Source organism: Nannobrachium achirus (genome assembly GCF_963921795.1).
Source record: "Nannobrachium achirus genome assembly, chromosome: 22".
Taxonomy (NCBI): domain Eukaryota; kingdom Metazoa; phylum Chordata; class Actinopteri; order Myctophiformes; family Myctophidae; genus Nannobrachium; species Nannobrachium achirus.
Genome location: NC_137829.1, coordinates 44,142,220 through 44,167,939, shown reverse-complemented (window position 1 = coordinate 44,167,939; position 25,720 = coordinate 44,142,220). Strand labels below are relative to the sequence as shown.

The window sequence follows — 25,720 nt, the reverse complement described above, 5'->3', positions numbered from 1 at the left end:
AACAACACGGGAGCGCGCAGTCCAGTGTCATTTAAACGTTCAGTGCAGCGTTTGATGGAGATCTACCTGTCCGTGTTCTTCCTGGGTTTCGCAGCAGTCGCTGATGAGAATGTGTTCAGTGCGGGCAGCAGCTACGCGGACCCCCTGGCCATCGCTGCAGCCAGGGACCTGCGGTGAGACAGACAGAGAGAGAGAGTGCTAGCTGTGGACAGCTACATTAGGCTAGCTCTCTCTCAGTGGGTTTCAACCTTTTTCACATTATTTATTCGGCATTTGAGCCACGGACCATTCAACAGGGGGTCCGGGACCCCTAGGGGGTCCTCAGAGATACTACAGATCTTTGTGTGATAGGATCATGTTCTTTTACATTAACCACTTGAACCCTAGCATCCCTATTCTGAGTGGAACATTAGCCAAAAATAGCAGATCTACAAGCTTACAATAAGCTTGTAGATCTGTTGTTTTTGTCAAAGAGGTTTGCAAAGTATTTGACGGTTCAAGTGGTTAAATGTCGGAAAATACACATTACTCCAACATGATGACAGAGCTGTCAAACAAGTCTAAGCTGTCTAAGAAATCTAAACATTTCTAATCTGCGACACCATTTTATACAATATAGTATGTAGTGGGGGTCCCTGCTTCATCTCTCTCTCAGCTAAGGGGTCCTTGGCCTGAAAACGTTGAAGACCCCTGATTTAGACCCAAGACTTAGAAAATGTTGTTGTTGACTGTCCACAATTCCATGCTTTATTCATTGATGTGGTACCATGATGGGAGAGAACAGGAAAGCGTTGATCAAAATGTCAATTCTTCTCCATTCTATAATTGTGCAGACTTCTTTTAAATGGGTAACGTAAATGTTTAACAATGATTAGATGTAGAGTGTAACATGAAACCCATTTGCTTTCATTTTACACTCCAGAGTTAAAGGTACACTAGGTGACTATTTTTAGAACTGTCAGTATTTGAATTATATTGCAACTTTACAAACCCACAGTGCATGCACAAATCCACTCTTGCCCAGGTGCTGGACAAACGGCAATACGAGAGAAAAATAGAGTCCGCAACACTGGTGAATACTCAGCTGTGTTTTATTGCTTCAACGTTTCGATCCGTTAGGATCTTCTTCAGGATAACAGAGCTGAGTATTCACCAGTGTTGCGGACTCTATTTTTCTCTCTTAACTTTTTTACAAGAGTTTGGACCAGTCGCATAAATGTCCAGCCTCACACAGGTTCATAACAGCCTTGCATGATTTTCTTAATTGAACTGAATGATCTAACTAAGGCTTTTTATAAACGGGTGAAGTAAGACATCAGTATGTGTTCAGTGATTTTCAGTCAGTGTCCTAGCCTGGGTGCCAGCGATTTGTTTTGTCTCTGTGATGCGGAGAGACAAAACAAATCGCGGAACGGAGCGAACAGGCTATCAGTGTCCTGTCCTCGACTCCTCCAAGGCATTTAACCACTTAAAGGCCCACTTCACCTCTGGGACAACCAGATCTTATTTTATTGTTGTTTGGGACACGATCAACACAATCCCACATTATTTCTTGTGTTCAATCTGTGTTTTGAGATAATTTATTATTTCGGCATGACTAGTGAATGATGCATTTTGCATCATATGATGCAAAATGTTGATCATGTTGATTGTGTCCCAAACAACAATAAAATAAGATCTCGTTGTCCCAGAGGTGAAGTGGGCCTTTAAACCCTACTTTGTTGACTGGTGTACCCCAGGGGGTCTAAACTTGTTCCCCTCCTTTTTCCCTCTAATCTTTTACTGTAGCTGAAAATAGGCGATATGTTTTGAGCTTGTGGATTGGCTATTTATCGACAAATGTTGGGCTAATAGATTAGGGATGCTAGGGTTCGCTTAGTCTGGGATCCCTTCACTTTTCGAGCTTTGATCCGGTCGGGAGCAGAAACCACTCTACGTCATGTTGTAGTCCTTAAAGGACTACAGTTTGGCTGGAACTATCAAACCGGAAACAGTTTGGACATACTTTTAAGGCCTACCTAATAAACCCCTTGATGCAGCGTAGTTTTGCTTTTGGAAAATTCGTTTGGTATATGTATCTGTTAGTCCAACTCGTAGCGACTGGCAAGACTACACTAGGCTACTCGAGCATTTAAATAAGGATTGGGGAAACAAACGGGGTGAAACAAAACAAAGCGACGCCGCTTCTTCTGCTTGTGGTTTCCGCCTAGACCGGATCAAACGGCCCGTTGTAAACAATCACCAGGCTTTCCTCCGATCAAGCCTGGTGACACAAGGTTAGGGTCCACGTAGTTAAAACTATCAACACCTGGCTCATATGCCTAATGTTCATCTCAGGTACCTGCTGTATGACGTGAACCCTCCGGAGGGCTTCAACCTGCGGCGGGACGTGTACATCCGCATGGCGTCTCTGGTGAAGACCCTGAGGAAAGGGGGAGACGACTGGGTCTTGGTGCTGCCGCCCTGGGGCCGCCTGTACCACTGGCAGAGCCCCGACATCCACCAGGTCCGCATCCCTTGGGGAGAGTTCTTCAGCCTCACCAGCCTGCAAGCCAACGTGCCCGTCATCGAGTATGAAGAGTTCATTGCCGGTGAGTAGAAAATGGTAAATGGCAGTTTTATCTAAAGTGCTTTACATTCACCCATTCACGCATCAACGGCGGCGGCAACCTTGCAAGACACCGACCTGCTCAGTGGGAAGCAGTTTGGATGTTCAGTGTCTTGCTCAAGGACACTTTCGAATCCAGGAGGAGCCGAGGATCGAACCGGGAACTAGGGGTGGGCGATATGGTGATAATTATCGTGGAGACGATACAATGTCTCCACCATATGCCTTTACAGAGATATCGTATATATCGTGATACAATTGAGGGAGCCTTATAAACAATCCTGTTTAATCGTTAATACCGAGATTCATTGCAGAATTCAATTTAAACCTGCATTTTGGTCTAAATCAGTAGTTCTCAAACTTTAAAATGTCAAGATCTCCACTTAACTCTGACAGTGTACAAATGAAACCAAATGGACCCGTAAGGGTCCATTTGGTTTCATTTGTATACTGTCAGAGTTACATACTTGTAAAGTTCAATTCAGACCTCCCAAAAGGAACCCAGAGAGTCTAGTTTTTGTCAATTAACTTGAAAAAATAAGTAATAACCATCGAAACCAACGTGAAAAAGAATCGTGATAAAATCGTGTATTGTGATACAGCTTGGGAAAATATCGTGATATTGCATTTTTCCATATCGCCCACCCCTAGCAGGAACCCTCCAATTCCAAGGCGGCTGCTCTACCTGCTGAGCCACTGCCACCCCTTCCTTCATGTAGTGTACTTGACCTACCGAGTCCCATCAGTCATCTCATGTCCCCATTCCCTCTCTCAACACTTAAGCTGTATTCCAATCCGAAGGGTTCGCACTTTGAAGTGCGCATTTGAAGGGCTATGACGCCACTGGGCCGCGCCAAATAGCAATCTACAAGCTCACAATGCCTTGCGTTGCAACGCATTGTGAGCTTGTAGATCTGTGACCAGTGACGTCATAGCCCTTCAAATGCGCACTTCAAAGTGCAAACCCTTCGGATTGGAATACAGCTTTAGTCTGGGATCACTTCACTTTGCCAGGTTGTAACCGGCCTGGAGCGGAAACCACAACACGTCATGTTGTAGTACTCAAAGGACTACAATTTGCCGGAGAGGACATACTTTTAGGGCCTACCTAATAAACTCCTTGATGCGGAGTAGTTTTGCTTTTGAAAAATGTGTTTGGTATATGCATCTTTTAGTCCAACTGTTAGTGACTGGCAAGACTACACTAGGCTACTCGAGCATTTTAATAGGGATTGGGGAAACAAACGGGGGGAACCAAATCAAAGTGACGCCGCTTCTTCTAGTGGTTTCCGCGTCTGGCGGAAACCAAACGGCCTGTTGTGAACGAACACCAGGCTTTCCCCCAGAAAGCCTGGTAGGCGAGGTTACTCAACGCTCATAATAGATTACAATTCCACTACCATGTTCCCACTTCAGACATTGTCTCAGTGAGCAAAGATTGACATGCTAAGAAGTGTATGTAAAGCACATGTTACGTGAGAGAAATGTAACGTGATATTTTTGTTTTATAATTTTTTGCCTTTATTGATAGTCTACACAGTGTAGAGCAGGGGTTCCCACACTCTTTGGGCTCAGGGCACCCCTATAAATATATTTTTCATCCGAGGCACCCCTACGTTATATTATAATATTACCTACATGACATTCACCATTTTCACTCCCAGTACCTTATATTCGTGGCATATTTTAGGGATTATGCCGCGAGGAAAACATTGAGATAATTACCATTTTGGTCAAAACTTACTGAAAATAACTCTTTACTTCAAGTTTAAAATGATACCAAATATTTGTTTAAGAGTTCAAATAAATTTGCGGCACCCCTGGACTGCCGTCGCGGCACCCCAGGGTGCCCCGTCACCCCAGGGTGCCCCGTCACCCACTTTGAAAACCCCTGGTGTAGAGAGACAGGGAGAGATAGTCGGGTAGTGACATGCAGCAAAGGTCCACCGGGCCCGGTAATGGAATCCAAGGCATGTCTAGCATCAGAGCTTGCAGTATGTGGCTAACCACTTTGCTGTCATGTTTTCAATCGCAACAGTATTGCTGGATCTCTTATTACCGTGTAGACTCAACTAACCTGTTTAAACTCCTTTTCATACTTCGGCATATGACAGTGTCATGGGAGGAATAGCATAAACAGCCGATCTACAAATGCACAATGTGGCACTTCACGTTGTGGCCGAGCTTGTTTGCGAACGTTTGGAGAAATATTTGTTTCTAATAGCATGCCCAAAGATATGCCAGGTTTAAAGTGGCCAAATGACCTCCAGTAAGTCTACAGAAACGGTATAGGAAAGACAACTATTGTGTGTAGTGTACTAGTGTACTCACAGTAGGGCATTAACGAAAAGGTCGACAAGTCGACTTCATTACACAAGTCGACTCCCACCAGAGAAAGTCGAAGTTGAAAAATCCTTCGTATTTTTTTCTATCATTATTTTTGCTCCGTGTGTGCGTCTGTGCAGCATTCAAACAGTAGGATTGCTTATTGTCAAGGACGGAATGATCCAATATTACAGTGCTAGTACATTACATTTGGTATAACATGGTTCCATTGTGAAAATAGCAGATCTACATGCTCAAAACGCCTCGCAATGCGAGGCGTTTTGAGCTTGTGGATCGGCTACTTTCACAATTTCCGCCTCTATATATTTGACAATGTTTAATTTGTCATTTTAGAGGTATTAAAAAGTCCTTAAATTGGCACTTTAGAAATGTGAAGATACCGAGAAAACGATGTTTCACATTAAGTTAATCATCTGGGGACTCCCCAAAATAATTGGGGGGTCGTGTGTGATGTGACGACGTCATGAAACTATAAAGTCGACTTAAACTCAACTTTTTACTGAGTCGAGTCAACTTGCAAAAAATCACAAGTCGTTGATGCCCTGACTCACAGCACTCGTTGCCTTCCTCTCTCTCGGGCCCAGAGTCTGGCGGTCCGTTCATTGACCAGGTCCTGGTGCTGCAGAACTACGCCGAGGGCTGGACGGACGGGAAATGGGAGGAGAAGGTGGACCAGAGGCCCTGCGTTGACAGGCTGATGTACTCCAAAGACAAACAAGGCTATTACAGGTGAGAACGAACCTCCAGCACCAGGGATGTGCTGGGCCCCTGATTCAGCGATAGCGATAGAGAGAGATCTCTCTCTGTAGCGCTGCTGCTACTCAAAGATTTGTGACAAAGTGACAAGCCAGTGGGCCAATTACAAGAGTTATATTTCGTCGTTGTCGAGTGGAAACCTTGTATGTCCAAAACCGTTTGTTTTGTATTTATCATTTTAAAAATGATTTAAACTAGTGAAAACAGCCGATCTATAAGCACACAACGCCTCGCAACGCGAGGCGTTGTGTGCTTGTAGATCTGCTGTTTTCACTACTTTTGTGCAATGGCCTTGTATGATGAAGCAAGGCTTTGCTTTGCGAAAACGTTTACACATTTGAAACTTGGAGATACAAGGTTTCTGCCCGAACGGACGGGAATGAACCAGCCGTTCGGGAGTTGTCCCGCTTTTCCCAAACAGATTTCTTTCACCACGCCATCCCAAACAGATTTCACGTTCAAAGCTCAAGTTCAAAGGCCTTACAGGGGTTGACACTAAGGTCTCAGAGAGGCACTTGCCTGTCGGGCAAGTACAGGTCATGTTCTACTTGCCCTCAGGTCTTGGCCACTTGCCCTCAGGTCTTGGCCAAAGTACTGTTGATAGCACGTAAAATAGACGTTTCGCACGGAAAAAATAGACGCTTCGCGCGAAAAATAAAATAGACGCTACGCGGACATTTTTTAGCGCTTCTTCAGCAGCCTTTGCTATAGATATCAGCACTTTTGCGGGAATAGCATGGTGCCTTGTGCTTCAGCATGTAAAGCGTGTGCAATAATCTGGCCATTCTTTAGCATGATGTGGGTTTGTACGCCTTGTAGATTAGCTGTTTTCGACTAAGCTCACGCAGCCACCACTAGCTGCAGTTCGTTGTGTGTGTGAGAGTCAGAGTGTGTGTGGAGGGACGAGGGAGGGAGGGAGGGACAGAGAGAGAGCGAGAGAGATAGACGGAACACTATAGCCCCGTTCAAGTAGGCTAAAGACACAGATTTTACAATCGGCCTGAGAAATATATAGATAGATATCATATTGATGTTCTGAACTACAATGAGTCCTTTTGTATACCCGTAGTACTTACACGGCAGCATTCTTCTGGGCCAGTTGGAGAATCCTTTTGGTGAAGCCCAATAGTAAAGAATTGCAATTTCAATTCAATTCATTGAATTCAATTCAAAAGAGCTTTATTTGCATGAGAAAACATGTTTACATTGCCAAAGCAAGTGTCACAAATATAATAAAAACAGTTGAAAATGGGGAACATAATACAGTTGGAGGAGGTGCAGCATTGTGTAAACAGAGCTATGTCACATTTTGACATTTTATATACAGATCATTCTCGAAAAATTAGAATATTGTGTAAAAAAGCATTGCAGATGCACCACAAATCAAAACTGACCGAGGAAACTTCCCACTGGACTTCAAGCAACTCTGACTTCAGAAGGTTGACATTTCTCGAAATCCTTGTTTTGACTGGTCTCGTTTAATATTGTAATATTTTGAAATATGGAATTTTGATATTCATGAGCTGTATGCCATAAAAATGAACAAAAAATGTTTGTAATAATTCACTGAATGTCCAATGTATGTAGAATATATGAAAGTTTCAAGAAATATATGAACGTTTCAAGAAAATGTACTTTTACACAATATTCAAATTTTTCGAGAAGGATCTGTAGGGTATAAAGCTTTTGGAACAAATGGCAGCATTATTTCTTCTCAAAATGCATTTAAAGGTAGCAGCTCTGTTCCATACTGTATGTGCAGTAGGTCTAGATCAGGGGTTTTCAAAGTGGGTGACGGGGAACCCTGGGGTGCCACGAGATAATTTGATAATATTTGGAATTCATTTGGACACTTGAAAAAAATATTTAGTATAATTTTAAACTTGAAGTACAAAGTTATTTTCAGACATTTCTAACCAAAATGGCTGTTATCTCAACGTTTTCCTCACAACATAATCAAAATATCGTCAGAAACCTTGTATCCCCAAGTTTCAAATGTGTATGTCTTCGACAAGACTGTCGCACAGAACTAGTGAAAACAGCCGATCTACAAGCACACAACGCCTCGCGATTCACTAGTTTAGTACATTTTATAGATGATAAATACAAAACAAACGGTTTTGGACATACAAGGTTTCCACACGACAACGAAGATATGCTACGAATATAAGGTGCTGGGAGTGAAAATTATAATGTAGGTGTGCCTCGGATTCAAAAAATATTTATGGTGTGCCCTGAGACAAAAAAGTTGGGGAACCCCTGGTCTAGATGTCAATCCATGGTTTGCAGTCCTTAGGGTGGTTGTGTTTCTAGCCTTCTTTTGTCACAATTGCAGTAATCCAGACTGGGGTAAGAAATGCGTGGACTAGTTTTTCTGCATATTTGTGGGACAGGATGTGCTTGATTTGCACTATGTTACATAGGGGTGAGGGGGGAGAAGGAGAAGAAAAGAGGAAGTCCTTGAGATGTGTTTTATGTGCTACTTTAACTACTTAAACCCCATACATTGTTGAGAAACCAATTTAGAAAAACTGATCCTCGCTTATTCAATTAACCTATATGATCAAGATTAAGTATGTTAATGTCTTATGGCAATAAAAGGGATTTGGTTCCCATGACATCACAGTGATGTCAGAGTGTGAGAGTCAATCAACAAAAAAGACAAGCGTTAGACAGACAGACAGACAGACAGACAGACAGACAGACAGACAGACTCTCCCTTTTATGCCCATATATGGAGATCCCTGTGATGCCAGGGGAACAAATACCTTTTATGCCCATATATGGAGATATAGAGATCCCAGGGATGACAGGGGAACCAAATCCCTTTTATGCCCATATATGGAGATCCCTGATGTCCACATCACTGTGACTCTGTCCCTTTTATGCCCATACATCGACATCCCCGATGTCCACATCACTGTGACTCTGTGCCACTGTTACGTTCCACGTAGTTTTGTCTGGGATTTTTGTGTCTTCCTCCCCCCTGTCTCCTTCCTTCTTTCATACTCTCAGGTCTGAAGTCACCACCTAATCAGCTGTCAATCAAACAATTACCTGGCCCCACCCTCATCCAATCACCACCACCTGCTGCCTATAAAAGGCTGGGCTCCACTTCAGCTCAGTCTCTCCCAAACATTTGCCCTTGTAGTCCTGTCATGTAGTGTTTTTGTAATAATTTTCCCAGAGCAAACTTTTAGCCTTTTAGTCTTGTGTTATTTCACCTACCGTACTAATGTAAATTCTGTGCTATATGCTGCTGCCTTGGGACAGGGAAAGACAGAGGCCTCTATACACAGGCACCACGTAGGTTGAACTTTGTTAAGCACACTAGCAGGCTTTTGTTTTACTAGTCTAGTTACTTGGTAGTTAGTTAGTCTGTCTTTTGTTTCACTTAGCTGCTTCGTTTGTTATTTTGGCAACACCCGTGTTCCTAGGTAGTGGCTTGCTGTTCCTTCATGGTATGTTTGTGCATACATTTTTGAATACTTGTAAATACTTGCAAATAACCTGAAGAGTAGAGTAAAAGCACCTTGCACCTTTTGCTCCAAACCTGTGTGGTCTCCATTATTTGCACCTTACTGCTCAACATCCTGGTTTTCAACCTTTAAAATGTTTATGTTACAAACTTAAACCTCTAGTCCATTTGGTTGCGTAACAGCCACACTGGCCAGATGGCCAAGACAGTGATGTGTCAGGGAAACCACAGTGTCTTCAGGCGTTACCCGGCTTCATCGGGAATGGTGTGCTTCCATTTTGCTAAGAGACAACTTATAGAATAGTTTAATTCATATGAATTTAGGCATTTAGCAGACGCCAGTTAATCCAGAGCGATTTAGAATAAGCACCAGGTAATACAATCAATGCATAGAAATAGTCATTAGTGGGAGAAATATGTAACAAAAAAAAGGCAAATGTGTTCACTTCCGGCAGAAAGCGTGAAAATTTGCACGTATTTTTGTGCGCTGAATTCAAAAATTGACGGTCCCAAGCACTTTTCCCATGGGATCTGGTGGCTCTCATTCACTTACCATACTAGGGAAAAAAGACCCCCCAAAAAATCTTCAAGTAGCATGTGAGGGGTCAAACTAGGTGTTTTTCGGGATTTTGAATCCATTGCAAGCATTTGTTTTGCACGAAAAACATTCCTTTCCGAGAAATGGACACAACAAAACTTTGAAAAGTGATGACTCATCACTAAACCATAGTTTGTGGGGTCCATTTCTTGCCCAAGGAATGTTTTTTGTGCAAAACAAATGCTTGGAATGGATTCAGAATCATGAAAACCCCCTAGATAGACACCTCACATGCTACATATAGAAGATTTTTGGGGGGTCTTTTTTTCCTAACCCTAACCCTATGGTAAGTGAATGAGAGAAAAGTGAATTTGAGATAAGTGCTTGGGACCGTCAATTTTTGAATTCAGCGCACAAAAATACCCTTGGGTGCAAATTTTCACGCTTTCTGCCGGAAGTGAACACCTTTTTCACATATTTCTCCCACTACATCTAGAACAAGGGTTTTCAAAGTGGGTGACGGGGAACCCTGGGGTGCCGCGAGATAATTTGGTCATTTTGGAATTTATTTGGACACTTGAAAAAATATTTAGTATCAGTCAGTTCTAACCAAAATGGCTATTATCTCAACGTTTTCCTCGCAACATAATCACTAAAATATTGTCACTGTCGGGCAGAAACCTTGTGTCTCCAAGTTTCAAATGTGTACGTCATTTGGTAAAGCAAAGCCCTGCTGCATCCAAGACTGTCGAACAAAACTAGTGAAAACAGCCGATCTACAAGCACACAACGCCGTTGTGTGCTTGTAGATCTGCTGTTTTCACTAGTTTAGTACATTTTATAGATGATAAATGGACATACAAGGTTTCCACCCGACAACGACGATATGCAATAAATATAAGGTGCTGGGAGTGAAAATTATAATGTAGGGGTGCCTCGAATTAAAACAAATATTTAAGGGGTGCCCTGAGACAAAATAGTTTGGGAACCCCTGCTCTAGAATCATAGATAACAGTAGAACGCATGCCAGGTCAACAAATGACCTGGCAGCAGTCTACATAACATGCTGTCTAAATGACGTGGCGTTATGTGACGTTGACATGTTCCCATGTTCCTTATCAGCTTCACCCTCTCCACACATCTCCTATGTGTTACACCCATCCGTGTCATGTCTCTCTGTGCTCTCTGTGTGTCCCTAAGGGGCTGGTTCTGGGGCTACGAGGAAACGCGAGCTCGGAATGTCACCTGTATGTCGGCTCAAGGCCACGCATCCATCATGGCCCCGATTCTTCAGAGCAACATCACCTCCACGTGAGTGCCGGGAAGTGCTTGTAGTCAGGGACCCACAAGCCCAAAAGCTCAAGGAATAGGGGCGATACCTGTGATGTCTTGCCGTACTTTTTATTTCTATTTTATCTATTAGTTTGGTCATTAAGGTCCACAGAATGAGAGGCCTGCTCTGCTGGAAACATCGCGAAAAAAAGTTATGGCCATTTGTATATTCACTGTCCCATTGACTTCACTATACAGGAAAGGAAAATATTAAAAAAAGAAAATAAATGTGCTTTAAGTAGCATGTGAGGGGTCAAACTAGGGGTTCTTCATGATTCTGAATCCATTGCAAGCATTTGTTTTGCATGAAAAACATTCCTAGGGCAAAATATCGGCCCCCAAAAACTGTGAAAAGTGAAGATTTTTCGATGACTCATCACTTTTTACAATGTTGGGGGCCAAATTTTAGCCCAAGGAATGTTTTTCATGCAAAATAAATGCTTGCAATGGATTCAGAATCATGAAGAACCCCTAGTTTGACCCCTCACATGCTACTTAAAGCACATTTCTTTTGTATTCTTTTCCTGTATAGTGAAGTCGATGGGACATTGAATATACAAATGGCCATAACCTTTTTTCGCGATGTTTCCGGCAGAGCAGGCCTCTCATTCTGTGGACCTTAATGACCAAACTAATAGATAAAACAGAAATAAAATGTACGGCAGAACATCACAGGTCCTCTCCCATTATCAGGGGCTGGGTCCCTGACTATTGACGATGTCTGACTGCGGGAATAAGCCCTATTCACGGCCCGCCCACTCAGCATCCCCCCGGTGCTGAAGTCACGTTTTGAAGGGGTAAAACCCTGCTAAGCCTATAGAGTTAACACAGAAATCGCTAATTTAATGCAATCTCCGAATAGTATAGTATAAAATACGGCTAGCATGATCAAGAACACAAGATAGTAAAAGGCACAAAGCGTTATCATTTACTTTACCGTTCGAAATAATGATTTGTTGGCTCTAAGTCCAGCAATTTCTGTTATAGTTTCCCCTTCTAAATTGACGTCGGCACCAGGAAGTTGCTGAGAAATTTGCTGAGTGGGCGGGCCGTGAATAGGGCTTATTATTTGAGATTTCTTTCCACCAGCCAGGCAGTCACACACGCAAAGTTTTATTCAGAACGGGTACACATTACAAGCTTGTAGATCTGCTATTTTTGAAAAGTCGTGAAAATTTGAATTTTGACCCGATTCTATAAGTGTCTTTTGAATGCTTTTTGAAAAACCCTATGTTTCTATGTCCGCAATCTGGCTATAGCCATCGTCAAAGAAAAGGTCCTTTTCACTTAACTGGAGCTCAGTTAGTCTGTTCTTGAGAGACTACTATGTCATTGGTTCTCAAACTTTTTCATGTGAAGGACCCCCAAAATGATATGTATTTGGCCACGGACCCCCATCTCAAAATATTTAGTTCCAGGGACCACCCAGAAGCAAAATTTGAGTTACAAACGTTCGCTTTGAAAATACATATATTCAAAGTTTGCACACATTTTCACAACTGCATGCATGTACAGTATTACCTTTTCACAATTTAGCTTTTCCTTGGATGGCATTGAAAGAAGAGCACCTGTTTTAGTTTACTCAACTATCCTGCATATAATGTGCAATGTTTTACAACAAATGCATTCTTATTGATTCCTGAATCTTATTGATTCAGTCAGTTGGGGACTGGTTTCTTGTAGAAATTATTTTATAGTAATAGTAAAAAAAGGTTATTCTGAGTTACTTAACTGTTCTGATATCACTTTAAACCATGGCCTCCAGTGGCACATTTCTTTATTTTATTAAATGGCTGTAAAGTTACTTTACATGAGGCCATCTATCAACCAATTTGTGAGTAGCCAAGAGGGAGTCTATAGATTGTGTTCTGTTCTCTGAAGGGAGAGTGTTTTTTGCAGGTCTTTCAGTCAGAGTGTATCAAAAAAGCAACTGGGTTAAGGCAGCGGAAGCTTGTGATTGGCGGAGGTGACGAAAGTCGGGGGGGGGGGGACGGTGATACACCTAAACCTAACCTTAACCCTAACCTCAGTAAAACTAACACTGGTGAATGCTAACCTGGTTAAATGCTAACCTGCCGACGCTGGTGAATGCTAACCTGGTGAATGTTAAACTGGTCAGACAGTTGCTTTTTTGATAGACTTGGACTGAAAGACCTGCAAAAAAATACTCTCCCGTTCTCTGACGGGAGAGTATTTTCTCCTGGTGTTTCAGTCCGAGTGTATCAAAGGGTGCGTTCGGAAATGCGCACCTGGTGTGTGCTCAGTGTAGTGAGTTTCTAAACCTAACCCTAATCCTAACCCTAACCTCAGTAAAACTATGCCTAAGCCCAACCCTAACCCTAACCCCAGTAAAACTATGCCTAAAACTAACCCTAACCCTAGCCAGAACCGGTGCGCATTTCCGAACGCACCCTTTGATACACTTGGACTGAAACACCAGCAGAAAACACTCTCCCGTTCTCTGACAGACAGTGACGAAAACGTAATAATTCACACATGGTTCTTGGTTGCAGGTCAGTGATGCTGGACAGAGCAGAGACCGTCCTCCATGACCACTACGCTGGGAAGGACTACTGGGATGTACGTTTAAACTCTCTCTTATAAATAGTTACAGTATATCTTCTAATAGTTACAGCACTGTTTCTCAACCACTGTGCCTGGGGACCTTTGGTGTGCCCCTGAGAAGGGTCAAGTGTGCCCCTTGAAACTGCTTGAAAGCCAGTATTGTATTTATCATTTTAAAAATGATTTAAACTAGTGAAAACAGCCGATCTACAAGCACACAACGCCTCGCGGTGCGAGGCGTTGTGTGCTTGTAGATCTGCTGTTTTCACTACTGTTGTGCGACAGCCTTGCATGATGAAGCAGGGCTTTACTTTGCGAAGAAACGTACAAATATGAAACTTGGAGAAGCAAGGTTTCTTCCCGACAGTGACGATATTTACACCCCCGTATTATGCTCATGTGCCCCTGGATTCTTGGGACATGAAAAGTGTGCCCATGCAGAAAAAGGTTTGAGAAACACTGAGTTACAGTATATAGGGGTCCTCAACAGGAGGTCAGGGACCCCTAGGGCAGTGGTTCTTATAATAGTTACAGTCAGGGTTCCCACGGTCATGAAATTCCTGGAAATATTTTGAAATTAGAAAAATATCTTTCCAGTACTGGAAAAGTTTTGGAATTGATCAGGGGTCCTGGAAGGTCCTGGAAAAAAATAGCTATGCATTGTCTTTGGTTATTGATTTTGTTAATATCTCTGAAATGACAAATTAAACATGGGACAAATTGTCAAATATTAGAGGCAGACATTGTGAAAATAGCAGATCTACATGATCACAACGCCTCGCAAATAGAACCGTTTTATACAAAATTCCTCAACTCTTAGTGCTCGTCAGGGTGGGGGGTCCCCAGTTAAAACATGATTATTTCGGGGGTCACAGCCTGAAAAGGTTGAGAACCACTGGCAATACACTACCTGTCTTTGGGCATTGTGCATAGGAGTAAGCGACCTGTTATTGAGCTGAATTATTGTTATATAGTCCTGGAAATTGGGTTAAATATTCTGGAAAAGTTTTGGAAATTAATTGGTAAAATTGTGTGGGAACCCTGTACAGTATATATGGGTCTTCAACAGGAGGTCATGGACCCATATAGGGCAGTGGTTTCCAAACCTTTTTTCCCGTGACCCAAAAGAGAAATTAGACATTCGCCCGGAACTCAAACTAGTGAAAATAGCAGATCTACGAGCTCACAGCATGTCACTTCACGCCGCGTTGAGAGCTTGTAGATCGGCTATTTTCACTACTTAATTATTATATTTTATTCATGGAATTTCTTAGATTTGTTTGTTTGTTTGTACATGTATACAATTCTTCAATTATTTATTTTTTTATCTCAAAATAAAAAAGATTTTTGGGGGAGGGGAAAATCTTTTGAAATATATTGTATTTTTGTAGGAAAAGAACATGGGATTTCTACTCGAGTGGAGACCTGTACAAATGGGGCTATGACCCACAAATGGGTCTTGACTCTCGACCCACTCTTTGGGAAACGGTGCCTAGGCCTAGGGCAGGGGCCGGCAACCCAAAATGTTGAAAGAGCCATATTGGACCAAAAAAAAACCAAAACAAATCTGTCTGGAGCCGCAAAAAATTATAAAAGCCTTATATATCGTCGTTGTCGGGTGGAAACCTTGTATGTCCAAAACTTCGTTTTGTATTTATGATTTAAAAAATGTACTAAACTAGTGAAAACAGCCGATCTACAAGCGCACAACGCCTCGCACCGCGAGGCGTTGTGTGCTTGTAGATCTGCTGTTTTCACTACTTTTGTGCGTCAGTCTTGTATGATGAAGCAGGGCTTTACTTTGGGAAAAAAAACAAACATACAAATTTTAAACTTGGAGATACAAGGTTTCTGCCCGACAGTGACAATAAAAAAATCGTAAAAAAACAAAAAATACATTATTTCCTCCCATCATTTTTCCATTTTCATAAATGCTCCAGGGAGCCACTACGGTACGGCTCTAGACCCCCGGCCAGGGGCTCCTCAGCGCTAGGGATGGAGCTCGTTCATTTCTTTTTTTTTTTTTTTTGAACTTAGTTGTTTTTATTTTCAGTTTGTTTCATGTATTAAACATGTATTAAACATGACAATGTCCACATTATTACATTCTCTTTCCTTTCTTTTTTTTCATACATGTCCTTTTGTTTCATGTATTAAACATGACAATGTCCACATTCTTATATTCTCTTTCATTTCTGTTTTTTTTCTTTTTTTTTCATACATGAGACAACAAAACAAAAACATGTTTTTCTTTTTTTTTTTTCATAAACAATACAAACAAACATTACAACAAAACATTTCACAATATACAAACATAAACCCACACACATACAGGTACCTCTGCCTTGAGGATAGGGTTGGGGAGCTCTTTAGCCCCCTCTACCGGTGATCTTTTTACTTTTCTTTTAATTCTGAGAGATCCCGTTTTCGGCTTCCATATACTCGGACACTATAACCCATTTCTTCTTAAATATATCAAGCTGTAACTGTAGCTGGGCTGTCATATGTTCCATCTTTCTTGTATATCTGCTTAACCTTTAGTTTCCATTGTTCTACTGTAGGTGGGTTTGTCTGTCTCCAGTTTATCGTTATAATTTTTCTTGCTACCGTCAACCGTCATTTTTCTTGCTACCGGAGCTTGTTAATTTCTATTGTTAATGAGCACCTTATCGATCCTGCTTATTGAGCAGGGCTTTGAGTATTTTCTAATATTTTGTGGAAAGATATGAGACGACATAACTGGACATAACTTTTTCTATTGTCCAGTTGTTGTGAGTTTGTTGCTGACCACAATCTATGAATATGACAATTGACAAGTGCAACAAATATCATTAAATCACTCAATATCATTAAAACAATCATTAATTAGTGTTAAATGGTTTATATTATGGATAGTACTGTAATCATTTCTTGATCGCCTCTTGTCTTGATTGTTTAAACATGACATCATGGGCCGCTATGCTCGATAACAAGCTTGATAGGCCCAAAGCTTATTGATACCGGGTACTCAATAAATCTGTTATCGGGTTATCGAGCTACCCTTGTTTAGGGCTCCATCCCCTACTCAGCGCATTATAGCGATAGGCAACTCCATTCTCCCAAACCCCACCCTGCCAGCCTGTGATTGGCTAAAGTCCCTTTGAGCGTCATTCCTCGGACGCAGAAGCAGTCCCCTGGTTGGGAGTGTGTCGCTGTTTCTACATGTTATCTTTTTGACAACCAAACTCAACCCCTAACCCTAAACCTAACCTCCGTGGGGTGTAGCGAGATTTCCCCTAATACTTTATCACCATAAAAAAAGTTGTCCGCGGTGTCTGAAAAAAAAATGGCACAATCAGGATGCGAACCCTGTATGCATGGATTGCGAGCGCTAGACCTAGACCACTAAACCACGGAGACCGGTGCTGCGTTGGTGCGGTCTGTATTTGTAGGAGAGGAAAAGCCTCGCGTAGGGGGGGAGCCTCGTGCGGTTGTCATTCAAAGCGAAGCCAGCCAATCACAGCTGGGACTAGGCGGGACTAGGATTATAAGAAGGGAATATCTTAAAAAGTCCTGGAATAAATTCCTTACCAAAACATTTCTTCACCAATGTGTTTGTAAAGGTGTCTAGTAACACCTCCCACAAAGACTGACATTCAGTTTCCCTAGGAGAATCCGTTACAGCTGATGAAAGTTGGAGTCCCATTAAATTAACTATACAGTCAGGATAAAACACACCAAATATGCTTTTAGTAGCATGTGATGGGTCAAACTAGGGGTTTTCGATGATTCTGAATCCATTGCAAGCATTTGTTTTGCACTAAAAAACATTCCTTGGGGTAGAAACAGCCCCCATACAATTATTGTTTAGTGATGAGTCATCACTTTTCAAAGTTGTGTGGGAAACTGAATTTCAGTCTGTGTGGGATGTGTTACTAGACACCTTTACAAACACATTGGTGAATAAATATTTTGGTAAGGAATTTATTCCAGGATATGACACTATTTCTGAAGATATTCCCTTCTTATTAGGCCTCCTCGGCATCTCTGTTCTTCGGGGGAGAACGTTAGTTGTAAATAGACGATTGTTTTGTGTTCCAGACTCGCCGCAGCATGGTCTTTGCCAAACACCTGCGTCTCATAGGAGACGACTTCAGGGCCAAGTACCTGAACTCTACGGACGGCACTGACCACACTGTGTACAGCGAGGACTGGACCCGGATGAAGGTGAGTGGGAGCATTATTCTTCTCCTGTCTCCTCTACTGTACGTGTGCATGGATTCAGGTTTTCTGTCACCACGACGGATTCCAGCTGTTTGGATTCCATGGAAGTCCAGCGTGGCTTTCTCTTGGCTTCCTCTAAAGCAGGGGTCTTCAACGTTTTCAGGCCAGGGACCCCTTAGTTGAGTGAGAGACGAAGCAGGGACCCCCACAACCTGTTCATAGATTCCATATAGTTTCATTGTTTGACAGCACAATCATCAGTGTATTTTGGATTCATGTCAGTTTGAGTTTTCAGATATTTAACCACTTGAACCGTCAATACTTAATAAAGTTGTACTTGGTCTGCTCTTTTTACCCTCTACAAAACCTCTTTGCCAAAAATAGCAGATCTACAAGCTCACAATGCCTCGCATTGCGAGGCGTTGTCTGTACGGCGCCTAAGTGGTTATGGTTTGAACTTGTCACAGTAATCAAGTGGTGTGTGTGTGTGTGTTTGTGTGGTATTATTGTTGTGCTCGTACCCAGGCCAAGCTGGGCTCCGCTAAAGGAGGACCCTACCTGGGGGTTCACCTCCGTAGGAAGGACTTCATCTGGGGTCACAGGGAGGACGTGCCCAGCCTTAAAGGGGCCGTCAAGAAGATCCACAGCCTGATGAAAAAGCAACAAGTGGACAGGGTTTTCGTGGCCACGGATGCAGATGAGGAAGGTAATGACGGTTTGGTTTGGCTACAGTGTTGATTTCGTCGACTAAAACTATGACGAGAAATGTTTGTCGACTGCGTTTTTTCCACTGACGAAAACTAAATAAAAACGAAATAAAAATTAAGCTGTGATGACTAAAACTGAGACTAAATTTATTGACAATTTCGTCAACAAAATAAAAACTAGACTAAAACGTTAGGTGAGGGACTAGTGGAGAAGAGAGTCATTTTATGTTTGGTTGCTCTCAGGTGTTGCGTGCTGAAAATAGCCGATCTACAAGCTCACATCTACAAGCTCACCTACAAGCTCATCTACAAGCGCGACGCGTTGTGAGCTTGTAGATCTGCTATTTTCAGCACGCAACCAAGTGTAAAATCTGTCATTACGATGCCATCAAGGCCTGCCAAAATACATTTTATTTGACTAAATCAACAGTAGATTTAGTCGCCTAAAAACGTAATGATATTTAGTCGACTAAAATTAGACTAAAACTAAAACTTTTCAGGTGACTAAATTTCGACTAAAACTAAATGACATTTTATTCAAAAGACTGACTAAAACTAAATGACATTTTATTCAAAAGACTATGACTAAAACTAAATCAAAAATTGCTGTCAAAAACAACAATGTTTGGCTAATGCTGACTCCGTGGTACAGCTTAAGCAAGCTGTATCACTAGGTCTGCGTAGGTTTCATTCATTTTTCAATTTGCACTGAGCATATTTGAAAGTAAACACTAGCCATTCAAATAGCTACACACCCACTAGAGATGGCTAGGAAGATCTTTGCCAGGCCTGGTTGCCTAACCAGGCAGCCATTTGCCAGCCATTTGTGCATAATCTCGATGTTGTGTAACAAATACGTGGCAGATCAGGCGATCTGGGCGAAATAAATACATTAAAAAAAATATGAGAAAAAGTTTAAAAGAGTTTTATTTAATCATTTAAAAAAAGCCATCAATAAAATGATCATTAGTTGCAGCCTTAATTATGTCAGGATGACATCAGTCGCTAGGGCATTCACGAATAGTGATTTTTAGTATTCAAATTATTCGACCTCAAAGTATTCGAATAGTTGAATATTCGACAGGACTGGCCAAACTGTCAAATATTAAGTAAGCAAGAGACGAACATTGTGAAAATAGCCGATCTACATGCTCACAACGTTGCGAGGCGTTGTGAGCATGTAGATCTGCTATTTTCACAATATTTATCTGTGGAACCGAGTCACATTAAATGTAATACCTACAATTCCAAGTGCTTGTCAGGGTGGGGGTCCCCAGTTCAAATACTTTTATTTTGGGGGTCACAGGCTAAAAAGGTTTGAGAACCCCTGGTATAGAGCATTAACAAATTCATCCACCAGGGGCATTGACAACTCATTCTTATGACTTCCTATCTTGCCAAGTTTTATAAACTATATATTTTTTGGAGAGAAGAAAATAAATAAGCGAAAATTCGACTTCGGTGAACAACATCGAATAGTGACTTTGATATTCGAATATTAGAATATTGGGTGAATGCCCTATCAGTCTTGAGGAACAGGTTATCCTTTATCAGTATCACCACTCTCACCACCCCGTGTTCTGTAGGTGACAACAGGTCTATTATTTGCTGACACTCTTGTCATGTATTGGAATGTGGTCCTTGTATGGACACATCATTTATCATAACGGAATGACATCTCTATTATTTTCTGACATTCATGTCAGAACTCCTGGAATGTGGTCCCATCGTTCATAACGGGAATGGTAACTTAACTCAGTTAATCAGTGGTGCGATAAACCGCCCATGCTATCATTGGTATTTATATTCTTTCCATGTAACCCAGCAGCTGTGGTGTTTAACAACAACCCCTATGGCAGAGGTCTTCAACGTTTTCAGGCCACGTCCCCCTCAGTGGAGAGAGAGATGGAGCAGGGACCCCCACAACCTTTTCATAGTTTCCAATGAATATAGTTTCATCATTTGACAGCGCAAACATCAGTGTATGTTGGATTCATGTCGATTTGTGTTTTCAGATATTTAACCACTTGAACCGTCAATACTTAATAAAGTTGACCTTTCACTCCGTACTTAGTCTGCTCTTTTCCCCCCTCTACACCAAACCTCTTTGCCGAAAATAGCCGATCTACAAGCTCACAGCGCCTCGCAGTGCATGTATGAGGAGTGGACGTAAACCTGTTGTGCACAATACTGTGGGAACGGCGTGTATAGCGACCAAATCACCCCTGTTCAGTGGCGTCAGTTCAGAAAAACCTAAGGTATGGCAACATGACTGGTGTCTTGAACGTGCGCCTTCACGCGCGTTCAAGACACCAGTCATGTTGCCATACCTTATCAACAGGCATGATTCATTTAATTTGAGAAGTACATTTTCTTGTTTCTACGGTTTCTTGGGCTGGATATGGCAGCCTGGAACAGTTGTTCAGACGCAGCTAAACTTAGCATGTTAGTAAACGTGCCACAATTAACAATAATGCATTGCACCTATGCAGCTGACCTGCGGAACCTGGGAATATACCAATCTGTCAAGATGAATAAAAATGTGGAGAATTATAATTATAATACCTTGTTGAAGTGACCATTTTGTAAAATGTTGCATTTGTAGTTATTTTACTGTATCTTAACAACATAATAACCAGCACAGATAGACAAAGAGACGTTCATGTATTTATATTTAAAGGTAACTTTTATTTTCACCCCTGGACCCAGGGTATGGCAGCTGCATACCCCTGCCATACCCAATTGACGCCCCTGCCCCTGTTGAATCCATGGGTTGTTTTGTCAACACAGCCACCTGTGTGTGTGTGTGGCGTGATTCAAAACAGCGGCGCAGTTCGGCCAGTGTAGACGCCCCTATACTCTATAGAGACGCCCCTCTTAACAACACACACGCATACGCTATAAAAAAAACTGTTAAAGCCTGCACTTGACACTTTTGTGCTGTGCTCAAAATAAACTTGACACTTGTACTGTGAAAGGCCTCTCATTTTATTTATCTTCTGTGCTGGGTGTTTTTTTAATGGGTTGGCATGGTACAAAAGAGAAATTAGAATTAATGAAAACGGCTCACAACACACTTTGAAAAGATAAAAATATACTGTCTTGTTTTGTTCACTACTAGAAAATGCAGACATAACTTAGAAAATGCAGACATAACTGTTTATTTACAACAGCCAAAAATGTAATACATTTGTAAAACATGTGCTGTAGGAAACAATTAAGGAAACCATAGAATGTGAATTAACGTTCATACTCAGCCTTTACTTTAACATTAAAACCCGAACTACTGTCATACTCAAGATAACTTATAACGTGTCGGGTTATTGTTAAAGTAGCGGTGCTACGCGCCTGACAAGAGATGACAGCGTCCCCACCCGGGTGCCGCCACGGGTTTAGGCCAATCAGAGGCAAGCGGAACCAGAGGGGCGTCTCCACTGGCCGAACTGCGCCGCTGTTTTGACTCACACGCGCGTGTGTGTGTGTGTGTGTGTTGCAGAGCTGGAATCTCTGAAGAGGATGTTGCCAGAGATGGTGCGCTTTGAGCCCACCGGGGAGGACCTGGAGCTGCTCAAAGACGGGGGAGTGGCCATCATCGACCAATGGATCTGCACGCATGCCAGGTACGCCCCCCTTTCCTTTTCTTTCTTAACTTGTATACCTTGTTACATAACGTGGAATCATTTACATGTCAGGTCTATTTACATGGAGGTTAAGGTGTTGGTCAGGGTCGAGGCTCAGAGTGCTCTCTAAACCCATTCAGAACGGGGTACACATTATTGCGTATCATTATTTTATGCTTTAACTGTTGAAAAATAGCAGATATACCAGCTCACAGCGCGGCACCGAGTGCCGCGCTGCGAGCTTGTAGATCTGCTATTTTTGAAAAATCGTGAAAATTTGAATTTTGACCCGATTCTATAAGTGTCTTTTGAATCCTTCTAAGATTTTTTGGAAAACTCTTATGTTTCTAGGTCAGCAATCTGGCCAGCCATTGTCAAAGAAAAGGTCCTTTTCACTTAACTGGAGCTCAGTTAGTCTGTTCTTGAAAGACTACTGTGTCAGTGGTGCTCAAACCTTTTCATGTCAAGGACCCCCAAAATGATATGAATTTGTCCACGGGCCCCGCATCTCAAAATATTTAGTTCCAGGGACCACCCAGAAGTTAAATTTGAGTTACAAACGTTGGCTTTGAAAATATATATTCAAAGATTTGCACACATTTTCACGACTTTTTTCAAAAATAGCAGATCTACAAGCTCGCAGCGGGGCACTCGGTGCCGCGCTGCGAGCTTGTATATCTGCTATTTTTCAATAGTTAAAGGAGTCATTAATTCTAGGCCTAAATGGGTTAAGGTTCTGTGATATGTGACATGCATGCATGCATTGCATGCATAGACACACATCGTCCATTGTTGTACAACAAAGGAGAAGGCTTTAGGCAGTTTTTCCACTAAATAAAACCCATTATATAATGCCATGATGCACACAAAGAGAAGTGGAAGAATGGCCATGGGGGATTTTCTTTTCACGGACATTGTATTTTCGCTATCTGTATCAGCTGTCCTTTTTTATTTTCTAGATTATTATTCTTTATTTAAACAAAGAATCATCACTAAAATGTCATTATTAAGTGCTATCTTTCGAAGTTATGTTTTGTCCTTTTCTGCCTTTATTGAGAGTACACAGGCCGACAATTCTGGGGACTGCCCCATAGGTCGAACTCCCGTTGGGTCGAACAGCGTCGGCAGGTTAGATAATCACCCGTGTCACGGTTACTGAGGTTAGGTTTAGGGGTAGGGTTAGAGTTTGGTGGTCGATCCAAAGGGTGTTCCACCTAATGACATGTTATCTGACATTTGCTGCGTGTCACTCTCTGTGAGTGACACACAGCAAAGGTCGGCGGGCTTCGGGAATCAACTCAGGGTCAGGCTTCATTAGAGCCTATATTTGGTATGCGCCTTAACCTGAAACTTAGTTTCGATTTGAATCGAATAGTTTTCCAAGTAAAAAAAAGTTACAGGAATGCTACTGGTATCCCTCAGACCACCGGTGCTTATGAAAGGGAATAACGGTCAAGAGAGAAGAAGAGTATGCCAGAAAGGCATAAAAAATCCAAGTCCAGGCTCTCAAGGCGGACTCATTAAAAACAAACTAATTAGGCTTCTGCTTAACCTTCCATCTCGAGCTCATCTTACCGCTAATCACTTTCTAAGCTTAGGGTGGCTCACGGTAGCTGACAGAGTACAGCATCTTGCAATGGGCCTGGTGTACACAATACACTACACCACTAAGATACTTACAAAACGTCAAGGATACACAATTACAACACCAGAGGCAGCTCCACAGATCGCCTCCAACCCAGATTTGGCAAAAAAAAGGGGTTTAAATACCTTCCTTCCTTTAACACATTCAGAACGGGTACACCTTATTGTGTATCATTATTTTATGCTTTAACTATTGAAAAATAGCAGATATACACGCTCACAGCGCGGCACCGAGTGCCGCGCTGTGAGCTTGTAGATCCGCTATTTTTGAAAAATCGTGAAAATTTGAATTTTGACCCGATTCTATAAGTGTCTTTTGAATCCTTCTAAGGTGTTTTGAAAAAAACAATGTTTCTATGTCAGCAATCTGGCTAGACATTGTCAAAGAAAAGGTCCCTTTCACTTAACTGGAGCTCAGTTAGTCTGTTCTTGAGAGACTACTATGTCAGAGGTTCTCAAACCTTTTCATGTGAAGGACCCCCAAAATGATATGTATTTGGCCACGGACCCCCATCTCAAAATATTTAGTTCCAGGGACCCCCCCAGAAGCAAAATTTTAGTTACAAACGTTCACTTTAAAAATACATACCGGTATATTCAAAGATTTGCACACATTTTCATGACTTTTCCAAAATAGCAGATCTACAAGCTCACAGCGCGGCACTCGGTGCCGCGAGCTTGTAGATCTGCTATTTTTCACTGGTTAAAGCATTCAATCATTCTAGACCTAAATGGGTTAAAACGGCACTGGAAAGCCACTTACAAGCGGATGCTACTCCAAACTGGTAAAAGAAAACAAAGCCTATCCCCTGACCTTTCTGCGGTAAATACCATTTATTTTGCATTGTGTTTTACAAACTTTTTGTTTATATCTTCTGCATAGTACTGTGTTCTTCTGTCATTCAATGTTATATGAGTTTAAAAAAAAAAGCTCTCAATTGAAACAAGCCAGGCTTTTTTGAGTACCGTAATTGCTGGACTATAAGCCGCACCTGAATATAAGCCGCACCAGCTAAATTTAGAACAACAAACAAATGTTTACATATATAAGCCGCAACTGACTAAGCCGCAGGTGTCCTTACTGCTTCCCGCTAGAGCGCCCCTGGTGGCCGTTAGCTGTAAAAATCTATATATAAATCCTTGTTAAAGACCATTGTAAAACTAACTGGACGTTAGCTGTAAAAATCTCTATATAAGCTGCACCGTTGTATAAGCCGCAGGGTCAAAACATGGGAAAAAAGCCGCGGCTTATAGTCCGGCAATTACGGGTATATCCTTTTAGTTGACCTTGTACCAGTGAACTGACTTTTTTATGACTATCTGGCATTCCTCTTTCTTGGAACAGTTTTCCAAGTAACTTGGAACTTGGAGTTGATGAACTAGTTAGGTGTATGTTACCGTCTTCATACCGTGGCAGACATCGCATGTTTTTCTTTGGAATGCCGCGGTATTGATTTCAGTCAGATCTTGCTTGTCACCGGTCACTGATGTCACTCTACTGTAACTTTCCAGGTTCTTCATTGGGACATCGGTATCCACCTTCTCTTTTCGGATCCACGAAGAGAGGGAGATCCTGGGTTTCGACCCCGAAACCACGTACAATCGCTTCTGCGGGGACAATGAGAAAGAGTGCGAACAACCCACACACTGGAAAATAGTCCACTGATTTCACAGAACGTAGAAATGTTTCACGTGCAACACAAGTGCCAAAAGCAGTATTGGAGAGACACGTTCTTCTCACGTGAATCAGACGGAAAATATGTGATGCCTGTAATGTATTTTGTTACCGTTTATCTTTTCAGATTTGTGCAATCAGGCCTGTGTGTGTAGACCACTGTGACTCTAAAGCTCACGGAGTCAAATGGCCATTACCGGGATGCTAAACCCAGTTAGAACGGGTACACATTATTGTTTATCATTATT

The 25,720-nt window shown here is 42.0% G+C and overlaps 1 protein-coding gene across 1 annotated transcript; it reads left to right on the top strand.

Annotated features, from left to right (window-relative positions):
• pofut2 (protein O-fucosyltransferase 2) lies at positions 1 to 25,720 on the top strand. The gene is made up of 9 exons (XM_080752521.1): positions 1 to 173; positions 2,338 to 2,591; positions 5,539 to 5,683; positions 10,927 to 11,037; positions 13,572 to 13,638; positions 17,704 to 17,829; positions 18,352 to 18,532; positions 22,030 to 22,153; positions 25,310 to 25,720. Exons 1-9 carry the CDS (start codon positions 55 to 57, stop codon positions 25,461 to 25,463), a joined length of 1,281 nt encoding a protein of 426 aa, XP_080608647.1. The 5' UTR covers positions 1 to 54; the 3' UTR covers positions 25,464 to 25,720.

Bases quoted from the DNA above. Each gene is read 5' to 3' on its own strand.
- pofut2 (XM_080752521.1), top strand. From the start codon at position 55: ATGGAGATCTACCTGTCCGTGTTCTTCCTGGGTTTCGCAGCAGTCGCT. The intron at 2,592-5,538 runs GTGAGTAGAAAA...TCTCGGGCCCAG, and splicing joins GTATGAAGAGTTCATTGCCG to AGTCTGGCGGTCCGTTCATT. The intron at 18,533-22,029 runs GTAATGACGGTT...TGTGTGTTGCAG, and splicing joins CACGGATGCAGATGAGGAAG to AGCTGGAATCTCTGAAGAGG.